We start from the raw sequence: 13,404 nt of genomic DNA on the forward strand, positions 1-13,404 counted from the left end.
TTGTTGTTTTTCAGGATACTTATATATTCGCTCATGTCTTGAAGCCACATTACTGTACTTAAAAACTCCAAATTGAAGCTGAAAAAAACAAAAAAACAAGTCTCATACAAAAGGTTTTTTTATGTTCACCTCAGTAAGCATGTTTTTTCTGTTTATAAGCTAAGACGGAGAAGAAGACTCACCTGACTGTTTAAAGCCCACCATATTTACATTTCAGTTACAGTTCAAAAGAACGTTGGAGGAAAACATAACTATTGTTCCGACTCTCTCTTATCTCCATCGCTTTTCTGTCTATGTGCTGTATGTTTTTTCATTATGTTTTTTTTTTCTTTTTTTTTTCATGAGATTGCTCCCTATGAAACCTTGATACTGTGTTCTGCCCACAATTGTCGCGGCCAGGTGTTCCTTGCGCGAGAAATTGCTCTCGCTGGGACTAATCTGGTTAAATAAAGGTTAAGTCAAATATGAGAAAGAAATAGAAATCATACCTTTATCCTCGTCCCTCCCCCACCTCTCGTGCCCACACGCAGACACCTACTGTACAGCAGTACCTCAGCCCACTCTCGTCCCCTTCATTCTTTAAAATATGCCACACTCCCTCTCCGTCGACAAACCTTGGTCCGGTCTTTAACCATGCAATGAATTTTCCCAAGATATTATTTTCCTAGAGTAGAATAAAAATTCATACTTTTCTTCAATTGAAACAGCCCCCCTGTGTGTATCAGTGAGGGAAGACTTATTATTGGAAACACTTCTCATTAAAAAAGCAGTTGCACAAAAACTCAACACTGTAAACTTCATCAATTGTACCGCGTTAGTTATAACCAATGTAGGTGTATCTAATAAACGAGCAACTGGGTGTGTAATGATGTTAGTCCTGCCATTTTTTTAAGCGATATTCTTGCACACCCTTTTCCCGTTGCCTCATGTTATTTACAATAAACACAAGATAATTATATTCATTTTCCTTCAAGACTTTGTGTCACTTGTTTCGTCCTTAGCTTCAGAATATATACTCGGAAACCTTCTCCCCGCAACCTTTCCACCATTCCATACCTTTGACCAAGTGACCAACAAAAGCTCATTCGCCTGCCTTCTAAATTCAAAAACATGTCCCCATCCGACGCTCCAAATATGTGATGTGATTAACAGCATTCCATCCTTCCTGCATGAGAGAAGAAGCCTGATGCATTTTTAGCATTCAACATATTTTTTTTCAAATATTTTTTTTTACGCAAACACCTCTATGTCTGTCCTTGAAAATGAAATGAATGATCCTGGAGTAGCTCCTTTAATTAATCATAGCAGAAATAATCAGAGTTATGAAATTCATATTCTATTTGATCAGCCAACACACGCACCAAAGTGAAAGTGCTGCTGTCATTTGCGTACGTACTTGAGCCCGTTATCTGGCGGCGGTGTGGGTGATTTGTTGTGTTTGGTGAGCTTGTTGATTAAGAATGTAGGAGTAATCTTTTCTTTTGACAAAAACAAGACTGAATTGGACCGCTGACTTCTCGTCTGATACAACAAACAACAACCATTGTTCTGGCTCCTGTATGGTTGTGTGTGTAAGTGCCACATCTGTTTCCAAGATTCTGTTTAAGATTTTGTATATCTGGTGTCTGTGTGTTTGCGTGTGTGTGTGCGTGTGCGCGCGTTTTTATGTAGTATTTTGCTGTAAGCATCTGCACATAGAAAGTGTTTTGTACCTGAGCATGTGTCCGTGTGTGTGTGTGTGTTTGTTCACAAACATGCTTGCATTTACCAGTTTGCCTCAGGTTGGAGACAACAGAATGACAGCTGTTAAGAGAGCAGAGGATAGTAGAGGTTGGGACAGTGTTATGGACAATGACAGCCAGCAGACTTGTGGCCGGGCTCAGCCCCAGGCTCTGGACTGTTCACCTGGTGAGGCAGGAGAGATGCCAGCCAGGAAAACACCACGCAGCTCAGGTGGAGGGGAAACAGGAAGCTAACAAAGATGTATAGCAAGAACAAAGTCACACAGATACCCTGTGTGTGTGTGTGTGTGTGTGTGTGTGTGTGTGTGTGTGTGTGTGTGTGTGTGTGTGTGTGTGTGTGTGTGTGTGTGTGTGTGTTTGGTGTTTGCATGCTCCATCGGTGGGAGACAGCTCATGTGTTCATGGCCAGTAGACACATATGGACACTGTGCACATGACTTGTGAAGTGTCTGTGTTGTAACACAGGAGAATGAACAGGACTATAATTTCAAACATGCTTATACTAAAATCTATTTTTAATACAATAACACTTAACTTGAAGTATTGCTCACAAGCATTACGTGGACATTGTGTGTGCATTATGGTCACTCCATGATTGAAAGTGCTATAATATGCTGAAGCAATACTTTCTGGGTAAACAGAATAGCTAATAACTTAGTTAAAGCATGTTCCTGTACTGTAGATTGTAGACCATACACTGACTGTGTGTTATAATTCATAATAATGAAATCTTTATGTAACTGTAAATATTGTAATATTGTAATAGTTAAGATGCATCACACTGAACTTTAAGCACAGTGGCTCTCTGCCGTGTGTGTGTGTGTGTGTGTGTGTGTGTGTGTCACTTTTACATGGTTATTTGTATGTGTTTGTAGTCTCCACTTCGCTTCGTTTCTCCCCACTTCAGAGACCCAGCTGACTTCCTTGCTGAAACCAAAGTGCCATCTCCTGGCGCCCCCCGAGTACTGCACCGCAGTCATTCACAGAAGAAGACACCTGGTGATTTGACTGGATGAGTTTAGTTTAGTCTCGCAGAATGAGCATAATGCACATTTTCCTTCTTTTATATGGCTCCTGTTTTAAGCGAAAGGGAAGTGGTCTTTCAGCAACAGCCAGTTGGACAGACGAGTAGTGGATCTTGCCTCAAACGCCTTTTTTTTTTTTTTTTTCCCCTTTCGAGTCAGCAGCTCTTAAACAGGCAGACACAGACTTGGCCGTACTTCTGCAAAGGCTCTGCCTCTCCCCAAGGTTTGTTTGCATTTTACCGGCATCTCTTTACATAGACTGCCAAGCTGTGAGATCAGTGCCCACTCTGAAATACCATATGAAATGTATAATGTAAGACCGGCTATTAAAGTCCACTAGCGTTTGGCCCTGTCACAGAGAGGCATAGTTGTTCCGCATAACTAGTCATGCAGGGAAGAAGGGGAAAGTTTGTTTCTCCAAATGCAGCTACTAAAATGGATGGTGATGACTGTTTTCCCCTCATAACCACAGAAATGAAATGTAATTTGTTTTATCAAATCTGTTTTTTGAGGCCCCTTAGATATATTTAATACTTTCGCTTACTGTATTAGAAAATCCCAGGATATACAGAACTAGAGTAGAGGATGAATTAGTCATGTGTACAGTTCTGCCTTCATTTGCTCACAGTCCACGACTTCTGTAAGCGAGACTAAAGATTGGAGTGTGAGAGTGAATCAGGATTCAGGATTCATCTACTTCTTTATCCTGCTAATCGGTAGCTTGGATCATACCGTAAAAAATAAATAAGATAAAAATGATAGACATTTTTGAGGCATTTAGTGAATTGACTGTCCAAAGAAAGGCTCAGATGTCATATCTTTTCCTTGATTTGCGGAGCACAGGAGCATTGAGCTACAGTCGTTCAACTGAAATAACCTGACCGTTTTTTTTTATTTTTTTATTTTCATGACTCCTGCTCCTCTCCCGCATCTCCTCCTGACTCTTTCGCTCCCTGCGTTCTGCACAGTATCACTTGCGGTGGAGAGGAAGGGAAGCGAGAGCCAGGCAGACAGAAACTGTGACATCTGTCACTGACAGCGGAGTGATGGAGGGAGAAAATGGGAGACAGGAAGGCATGGAGGGAGAATTTTCTTTTTCATTTTCACCTTTCAGTTTCCCATTAGCCGACAGCGAGAAGCTAATGAAGGAGCAGTATGATAATCTGTTGTTCGGCTATCTTGTGCTCTCCGCTGTCCTGTCAGGCCTGGGGAGGTACAGGGTGGTGGCAGAGCTGTCACCCGTTTTCACCGGCTGAGAGTTTCTCATAGTGAATGTCTGAATTTGAAGATTTTGTTGTTGTTTACACTGACACACGGCACATCTAATTTTACATCTCGGATTTAACGGCAGTTGTTGGTTTTGACAGCTTTTGAGGAGGTGAATGTGATGTTGGAGGGACTACTTTGTATCTCACATTACCAGCGAAATGAATGCAACATGTCGGCCATTTCTTTAAGTGTGACAAACTCCACTCCTGTGCAAAATGTGGAGCTCCCATCGTAAAATGCTCGGTTGTTGTAAATAGCTTCATCTTAACTGCTGCACTGAGGGGTCACCGTGAAGAGAGGGAATGACAAATTGATAAAGCCGTGAAGTGAGGTACCATCCATTTACTGCTCCCTATGGAACTTCCTTTCGTAGACGGCACCAAAGCTGTAACAGAGATCAGAGGGCCAGGCTTCGTGACCTGTGTCTGGTTGTGTTTGGGTTCACCTTGCTTTAATAAACACCTAGACGCAGAGAGGGGCCCTGCTCTCCCGAACGCAGCCCTCATGCACAAAAGCACAGCCTAAATAACTGCACGCACCATCAACATACAAGCGTGTGTGTGTTTGGAGTGTTTGTGTCTCACAGGTGCATCTCTGCTCCGTCGGCCCGCCTTGGCTGGCTGGCATGCTGGCCCGGCCCCAGATTTACTGCCCTGACACAGGAATCCATTAAAGGCTGTTTAGGGATCCCAGGCCTGAGCCCCTCTGAAATCTCTTTCATTATAGCTCCAAGCTACCATGGAAGGGGAGCGGCTCGGCCAATCAGCGGTGCCACCACATGTGTTCGTGTTTAGCCCGATGGCTGAGAGGCTTAAGTGGCTACTGCACACATCTCCTCCGCTGACTTTTATGGAGAAAATGGCACTTTAACTCTTTGTGTTTTTTTGTAATAGGGTGCGCATGTGACTGAGTGTGTGTACGTGAGTGTGTGCGGGTGTGTATGTCTTCCCTGGCCGAACACGGGCCCTAAATGAGGCCAGGCCAGCCACACGTTACATTCCGCCTGTCTGGCTGGCACTGCGTCGGCTAATCAAGACCGGCTTGGTTCACGGTTCCAATACCGACAGCACCCCAACCCCCCCTGCAATTCCCATCATTCTTTGGGTCTTTGAGGAATCTTTTCTCACCTCTCAGTATTTCCTTCCTTCCGTTTTTCATTCACTCCCTTCCTCCCTCAGTCTTTTGAGTTGTTTTTTTTTTTTGTCTTTCATCATAAGTGTTTCTCACTATTCCTCACCTTTGCGTCTCTGATTCTTTCTTTAACCACAACCGCAACGCAAGCACACAAACACAACTGTCTACACTTCTCAAATACAACCCCCAGTGCTCTGCTCACTTTTAGGGTTGTAAAGAACCCTTTTTCTCAGTGCTGGGCTTTTGATAACGTGGCTAGCGTGAGCTTAGCAGAGAAAAATGCAGAGAAATCAGTGAGGTGGAGCTGAGACGGTGTTAGAGGGGGAAAAAAAACAACAAAAAAGGGAAAACAGTGCAGTGCTCCTTAACGCTAATGCACACTGGTTGTTAGCAGTGCTAGCATATTAGCTGTGACCCATGAGTGTATGAAAAACACGAGAGACTGAAGGACAATTTGAGATGTCACCAGAAAAAAATAGGATGTGTCTGTAGCAGTATGTAAGAAGGTAAATGGGCAAAAGGCAAAGAGTGTAAATTAGAAAGTGAGATAGTGTTAACATAAGTGAACATGCACATGCAGTCAGAGAGGAACATGTGCGTCGTAGTGAAAGGCATGTTAATAAGTGGCCTGGGGCAGATTTGGGCTCCCATGGGGAGAGTCCTGCCCTGCTCTGTGAAGCCTCTGTCTCTTCTTTAACCCGCCCATTAAATATGGTACACAGGTGGCTTATTAAACCCTACTGTGTCAGACAACTACAGTGCCCACTGATCATTCAGCGCTCTGCAATGACAAATACAGTCACATGCACGGGTGTGGTTAATACGAATGATTAATGCAGTTACCCACGTATTAACTTGTGGTGCATGAGTAGCTTGTAGTTTGCGAATAACACAGAGTTTGATAAAATACTGCAGGGGATCTTAAAGATTTTTATCCCTAGACCCAAATTTGACAAATTTAATCTCAACCCTGCGGGTCGAGGCTCATTAAAAGTAGCTAGTGCTCCTGTGTTACGGGGACCCAACCGTGTTGTCATAGTTTTATTAAATGCTGCACCTCAGCAGAACACTGTATTCTGTCTAGACTCCATGTATAGTGTCCCCCCTCCCCCCGGGTCTACTTTTATTGTTTAATCATATTATTCTTTGCGTTTAACATCCACTCTCTGTGTTGTCCTCATTAGCAGCACAACTTCAACAAGTCTCCCATGAGTGTGGGCCCTCGAGATCTTGGATACGGGCTTGATGATGATGAGCTGGACAGGGCAAGCAAGTAAGTACTCCTATTCTTATGACCTGCCTTAAAACACTTTGTCACTTAAGACATTGTGACATTTTTCAAAAGTATATGTCTTCTGTATGAAAATTTGGGAACTTTAGCTGGCCGAATTTATTATTTTTTTTTTAAAGAGTTGACAGCAGGTTCAAAATTGCTTTTCAGTCTGTTTTTACTCATGATAATACTGCCCCCAAGTGGACATCTTTAGCAACAGCATTAGTCGACAGAAATGCCAGTCACACTATAACTGCTCCCTCTCAAAGGAACTGGTTATCACAGTGTGATTGTTGACTTATACTCACTGATATTCACAGTAATACACAGTAATATAGTAGTGTGTGTGTATATATATATATTTTTAAAAAAAATCTCACAGTAGACAGAACGCAGTTATCTTATGTACCTCATTACACAGTATCAAACGCTGTTCTCTCTCCAGGATCTCCTCGGAGGACAGCGGGGACGTCCCCTCGTACACGGAGGACAGCGATGATTCCTACTCACTGGACCTCGACATTGAATCCTCCCGCTCAGGAGAGATGAACCTGCTGGAGGAAATCCTGGACTCTCTGAACACCTCGACGGTGGAGCAAGGCAAACTGAGCGCTGCCAAGAGTCTGGACTTCTTCAGATCCATGGAGGATTTAGACTACATGCCCCCGGTACGCAAGAGACTGGAGGAAGACTAGATTACTATTTACTTATCTGTCTGTTTATTTGACAGGGGCAGTGCACAACGGTACCAGAGTTAGCTATTATTTATCTATAGTCTCTGTGAAGGAGTCAGAGACAACATTTCTGAAAGCCTGTCAATATTTAATGGTTCAGGACATAAAACAAAATGCCAGAGAGGTATGACAGAAAGATCTCGGTTAATAGTTGTTGAACTGTGTTGGGATACGTTGATGGATTGATTGACAGATGGGTAAAGATGCACAGTCATGAAAGGATTGATCGTCACTCATGTCTCGTAAAACGCAGTTAGGACCTTTCAAATTAATTTAACTTTTAAATTGTTGTGCACAGCTCTTCTGTCACACACAGTATTTTAACCTTTTCAAACCCCAAAGCTAATTTTAATACCGACGATAAAATGACCATTTATCTGCCTCTCCAAGTCTTTTTAGCTTCAAAAATGTGTCTGTATTGTCATTGTTTAAAACGACACAAAGGTTTGTTTTAATGTCTCATAGAGCTGCATAGTGTGATATATAGGATTAAAGCTGAAATAAAATACAGTAAAAGCTAAATAATGAAAAATAATATAAAAATGCATTCAAATGATTATGAACATGTGTTTTTTCTGTGACTAGATTAAAATAGTTCTGCAAAATAAATAGGTATAAAAACATATTCAGCACCAATTTACACACAAACAGTTATCTGTAACGCTACCAAATTGTTCAGGTGCAAAAAAGAAAAAGAAGAAGAAGGAATACTTGAATTATTGCTCTTAATTTTCATGATGGATAATTAACATCTGAAGTTCAGGTTCATCTGAAAACAATGTGCTTAAAGGTTTTGGTGCAACGACAGTCATCTACTCAAAGTGGCTTTTAGTTTGGTTTCACACAAGTCAGAACATGACAGCACCTTGTGTGACTTCATAGTGTTAAAGGGTCAACACCTACTGTAAAATGTTTACAAAAATTTCTAAGAGCATTATAATCAATTAAGAACAGATGCATTCAGCATTTAGTGTACTCTATAGACTCTTCTACCATTGAGCAGAGGGAGACTCAGCCAAACTTTAATGCTCACATGTTGTTTGGATCACCATGACATGTAAGCAGGGTTTACAACCAAACATGATGACTCATTGATATGTTGACTCATAGTGAGGTACAGCTATCGGTGCACGCGCCAAAATCACTTAAACACATGCTGAACACCAGCACTGACTTCAGCCACAGACGTCAGGAGGGCAGATATTTGATGACAGCCAAGTCTCTTCAATAAGTTTATTGTCAAATGGTTTTTCCTTCTTTCCTCTGTTCCAGAACAAGCCCAAAACATCCAGTGAGTCTCAAGCTGCAGATGAGAGTAGCTGTGGTGGAGGCGTGGATCAGAGCGGCTGGAACATGGGCCAGGATGACAGCGCGGTCCACGGAAAACACCTCCCACCGTCCCCCCGCAGACAGCCCAGCAAGAGCAGCCTGAAGGTGTCAAAGAAGCCGGCGACAGCTCCTGCAGTGCCCGTCATCACAGCTACACCTCCAGCCCAGGACGCTGACGCCTCCAAGTCACGTCCTCATCAACCCGCCTCTGACCCTCACCCTCTACCTCCAGGGCGACAGCCAGGAGACCGCTACTCCTACTCGCCCCTATTGTCCCATAGAGTTACGCCTACGACGCCATCTCTCACTCTCTCTCACACCTACAGCTCTCCAGCAAACTATTCTCCTGTACCAGCGGGACGGTCTCGGACCATCTCAGACCCACAAGCCAGCACGGAGTCTCCTCCGGCCCAGAACCAGACTGCCTCCACCAGCATCCTCAGGAGGAAGGTGCTGTCCAAGGAGACAGTGAGGCACTACCAGGAAAAGGCCCTCCAGAGGCAGGGCAGCAAGGGCCATCAGGAGGGTCAGGGGAGCCCATCGAGGAACAGCCAGTCAGCTATGCAGGTCCCGTGGGAGAAAGACGTGTCCAAGGAGGGGCTCCTGGGGCTCGGCCTGTGTCTGGGTCAGGGTAAAGTCTCTGGGGCGGCTGTGGTGCAGGATCAAGGCCTCCTGGAGGAGATTGAGTCCATGTGTTGCCTCGGCTCAGTCCTCCACAACAACCTGCAGCTCTCACAGGTCCACTGCAACAACAGTCACCACCCGGTCCAGGGCAAAGCCACAGACGAGTCGTAGGGACGTCAAAATGCCATAGGTTCTACTGAAATCTATTCACTTTAACTAGCCACAGTCTCAGAGAACACCTGACCTTTTTTTTTTTTTAATCTCAGCTATCAGGAACAAATATGAACAAATCTGATGTCACACAGGCAGAGTACAAACAGTCAGCCTCCAGAGCAGAAAACAGGGAGAGCTGAGTTGGTGCACTGCATAACTCTCCATCCTTTGAAGAAATGTCACGTAAAAAGAAGCCAAATAAGAATTTTAAACAAATTCTCCACTTCATTTTAAAATCGCTTAAAAATAATTTCAATTTGCAGTTGAATAGGTAAGAGGTATCTACAATACACATCCTGTTGCCCGTTGTATTGAATTTGTAAGAAAAAACGCCTTGCAAACAAAAAAGACTTGATAAGATGGAGATTTCTGCAGTGTGTTTACTGCTCGTTATAGTATTCCTGTCTGTGGCCATCTAAATGTGTTTCCTGAGTTGTATTTTTCATCTTGTAACTTATTCACAATGTGATACCTGAAAAAAGACCCATGAATTGGAGGTTGGGTGAGATATACGGAGCCAAACGGTAAAGAAGGAATTTTCCATGTTCTCTTTGAAGAATTGAGAAAAGTCTCCGCAGTTTATTTTTTCAGGATTAAGAAGGGATGATATCTCCTCAACTCATCGCCGCGTCTGTCGTTTTACTCACTGTGTTCCGAACATTTCACAAGATCAAATTAAATTTGCACTCGTAGGTAAAAACACATCGAGCTCAGTCTGGACCACCTGGGACTAAAATCATCTGAGGATTTATTTCCAAACACAAAGTCCACTCGGACCTTTGAAACTAACAATACACTGTGTAATGTAAATGTTCTTTTGTATCACCATGCCTTAAATGGACATGTGATTTGTTTTTAATACTCTGGTGTCTTAACCTACAGATACCACCACAGGTACATTAAGATCTTAAATGCAACAGTTAACAGTTCTTGAACAGCACTGTATTTCTCTGGATTCATTGATTAGATAATATATATATGATGTGCTTTAAGCTGCTGTTTTTAATTGCATTTCAGATAATAAGATGCGCATGTAGAGCCCTTCTCTGCCCCTCTCCTGTTCCTGTGGTCCTCAGGACACTTTTGTCCCCCTGAAGGGAAATACAGTCAAAGTTTAAAGTAGACCATCTTTAAAAAGCCAGTGTCAGCGCTCTCTCTCATTCCACACCACCATCACCACTCTTCCCCTCGTGTTGTCCCTCTGGATCCCTCCGTCTTCAGGTCTTTTCAGCACATCTAACTTTCACTCTCGACCTTAACAATAGAGGCCAGTTGTGCAGAGCTCATGTGGTTCTGGGGAGATGTAGAATAGGGGGAGCCTCAGCGGAGAAAGGCTGGTGGTATTCTATGTTTGCTTTTATCGTCAACAGACTGATTTCAGACCCAAAGCGCCTGTTGTTCAAACTGAAAATCCCAAATATTCAGTTTTAGAAAAATTAACTGACGTTTTAAGCAGATGTAAATCAAACAGGAGTTTATAGGGCATTTGTTGGGGACCATTTTCAGCCACAGATGCCCAATTTGTTGGGTTCATTTGATTAATTATAAACATTATTTGTACATGTTAAAAGAAAACATACAGTATCACCAGATTTATCACATAACTGTCTGTGTGTCTGTCTGTCTGTCTGTGTCTCCCTCTCTTTGCTCACAGGAGGAAATGCAATCTCTGTCCTCCTCGGTTAGAGTCACACACTGTAATGTAAAGCAGTGGTTGATGATTGTACTGTAACGAAGCAATACGGCTCCTCCTCAGAGAGCGGCTACTTGGATGTAATGTGTACAGACAAAAGTATTTCTATAACAGACTCTCCTGTGGAGAGACGCGCCCCACGTCCAGAGGTTGCGGGTTCCCATCATTCTCTGCGCCCGCCACAGAACCCAGAGAAAAAGAAGAAAGCTTTTTTTCATGTGCTTGTGTTGGGATTATTACATTTATGGTTCGTTGTTCTCATGATTTACGCCAGACGCCAGCCGGTGTGGCAGTTTAATAGCAGCTATTTCTCCGCTTTTTGAGTGCTGCCCTGCGTTAACGATTTGCTCATAAAGTCTTTGGCGTGCTTCTAAAAGCCCAGGAATCAGTCTTAGTAATTCCAAAAAGGAGAAAAAAAGAAACTGAGTCCAGCGCAATCCCTGTACTGGCCTTATTCATTGTAAACACTTTAAAACGTCTTTACTATGCAAATATTTCAAAATGATCCGAGGGGTCAGTCTTCTTTAACAGTAATTACATTATGTTGCACGATTCTACTTGAAAACGAATCACAATCAGACTAGTTGGTAGGTGCGGTACGCCTCACGTCCCTGCATAAAGAAAGAATTATAAAGGTCTTTTTAACTGTGTGTGAGCCGAGGTGTGTCCGTGGGTGTTAATGACAGAATGGCGTATACGGTGTGCCTTATACAGTAAGAGAACCACCCAGTAAAGTCAGAACAAGGTACAGTATTATGGACCGGAGACGTATGCAATGTTTTCAGACCACCTTGAATCACAGTCAGGAACATGACGGTATTTATATGATCGGCAGACGTTCAACCTGCTCTGGTTCCTCAGAGACTGACCTGAAATGAACTCGGGTACTAGCATTGTTTTTTATAGCTGTTTTTGTTTTCGGAGTTTCGGTTCCAGTCCAGCTGGAGCCGCTCAGTGTTTTTTTCTTTTGCTGCGGTGATCGGTGGGAATCTTCCCGCCTGGATTCGAGAGAACGTCTCTGAATTTCCTCTGGGTTATTTGACTTTTTGTAAATTTGGTACTTTTCTTTGGTTGGACTAATAGCTGATGACTTGTATAGTTTTTTTTGTTGTTTTGTTTTCTCTCTTTTTTTAAAAAAGAAAAACCTTGAGCCCTCTGAGCTAACTGTAATAAAATAAATCCTCGGAGGGAGATTCTGTAGTTGATTTCATATTGATGAAAAGATTATTTTCGACTGAATAGACGTGTATTTTTGCTGGCTTGAGTTTATTTTACATGGATAATATATGATTGGTGTTGTAATGTTGTAGAGAAAAAAAAATGACACCTTATATTTGAATGTTTTAGATTTTTTATTTTTGGAAGAAAAAAAAATAATAGAGAGAGAATATTAACAGACGTCCCCATGTAGCCATTCATGTTCAGACACCTTCTAATCAAAATAAGCAGAGACTGATGCTTGCTTGTATCTGCATGTTTGTACCTGTATGTGTTTGTATGCTATGATTTTGTTTTTGTTATCGTTTTACAGATGTGCTCTACTCTGTTGGTATTAATTACTGTATTATTTCAGTATTTAGCGCTTCCGTCACGTCGAGGGTGACGGAACTAACATTGGGTCTTGTACAACACACTCATTCCGCCTTGCAGTGGTTATTGTAGAGTTAAATGTCATCTGCCTTGCATTCTATGCGGAGGAAAGCATTTCTACTTTGGTTACTGGCTACTGTAAGTCTAACCGTAGAGGTTTGTGGGGAGGAATACTTGAGCAGTCGGCTGCTGTTAAAGGGTGATGTGAAAAGCTTTAGTGTCCCTGGTCCCGTTTACACTAATGTTGTGCAACAATGAAGAAATGATTGTCAGGGGATTTGCATTTCAGTTTCTGCAGGCTACCTTACACTCTGTTATAGAGTGTAGAGTTGAAGAAATGAGTAAAACTGTCCTGAATTTACAAATTTGGATTGAGTGGGAGGTGACAGATTATGTAGCAGCTTTAACTGAGGTACTCCGGGGTGAAAACAGAGGTTCAACTTAACAAATAAATCGGCGTCACTTCCCCTTAAACGCACACGGTGAGGAGGTGTGTTCAGTGTGGTGACATCCTCAGAGAAGTTACACTTTTTGCGGGTGTTGTAATGATGGTTAATTCTTCGGTATTGCCACTTACTGATTTATTGTTTTTTCTGATTCTGTGCACACTTGCATGCTCTCATCGCAGAGAAAACAACTGTCTTAAACAACTGAGGTCAACTAATGTGCTATTATGAGTAACTTGGTACAACTGCACATAATGTATGCACTGTGAACTGAAAATAAATTATACTGTTTCATGCTTTACGCCTCTTTGGACTCGTTCTTTTTTTTATAC

The 13,404-nt window shown here is 42.5% G+C and overlaps 1 protein-coding gene across 4 annotated transcripts in view; it reads left to right on the forward strand.

Annotated features, from left to right (window-relative positions):
* Positions 1 to 13,369, forward strand: part of dennd1b (DENN/MADD domain containing 1B) — a 111,417-nt gene extending 98,048 nt beyond the window's left edge. For 3 of the 4 annotated variants that reach the window (XM_030434507.1, XM_030434509.1, XM_030434510.1), the window contains 3 exons: positions 6,355 to 6,443; positions 6,889 to 7,111; positions 8,450 to 13,369. In XM_030434507.1, the coding sequence (XP_030290367.1) occupies positions 6,355 to 6,443; positions 6,889 to 7,111; positions 8,450 to 9,301 (1,164 nt within the window). In that variant the 3' untranslated portion in view covers positions 9,302 to 13,369. The remainder of the gene's footprint in view (positions 1 to 6,354; positions 6,444 to 6,888; positions 7,112 to 8,449) is intronic. The other variant, XM_030434508.1, reaches the window with a different exon arrangement.
* The last annotated feature ends 35 nt before the right edge of the window (positions 13,370 to 13,404 follow it).

This window comes from Sparus aurata, chromosome 11 (assembly GCF_900880675.1).
Source record: "Sparus aurata chromosome 11, fSpaAur1.1, whole genome shotgun sequence".
In the NCBI taxonomy this organism is placed as follows: domain Eukaryota; kingdom Metazoa; phylum Chordata; class Actinopteri; order Spariformes; family Sparidae; genus Sparus; species Sparus aurata.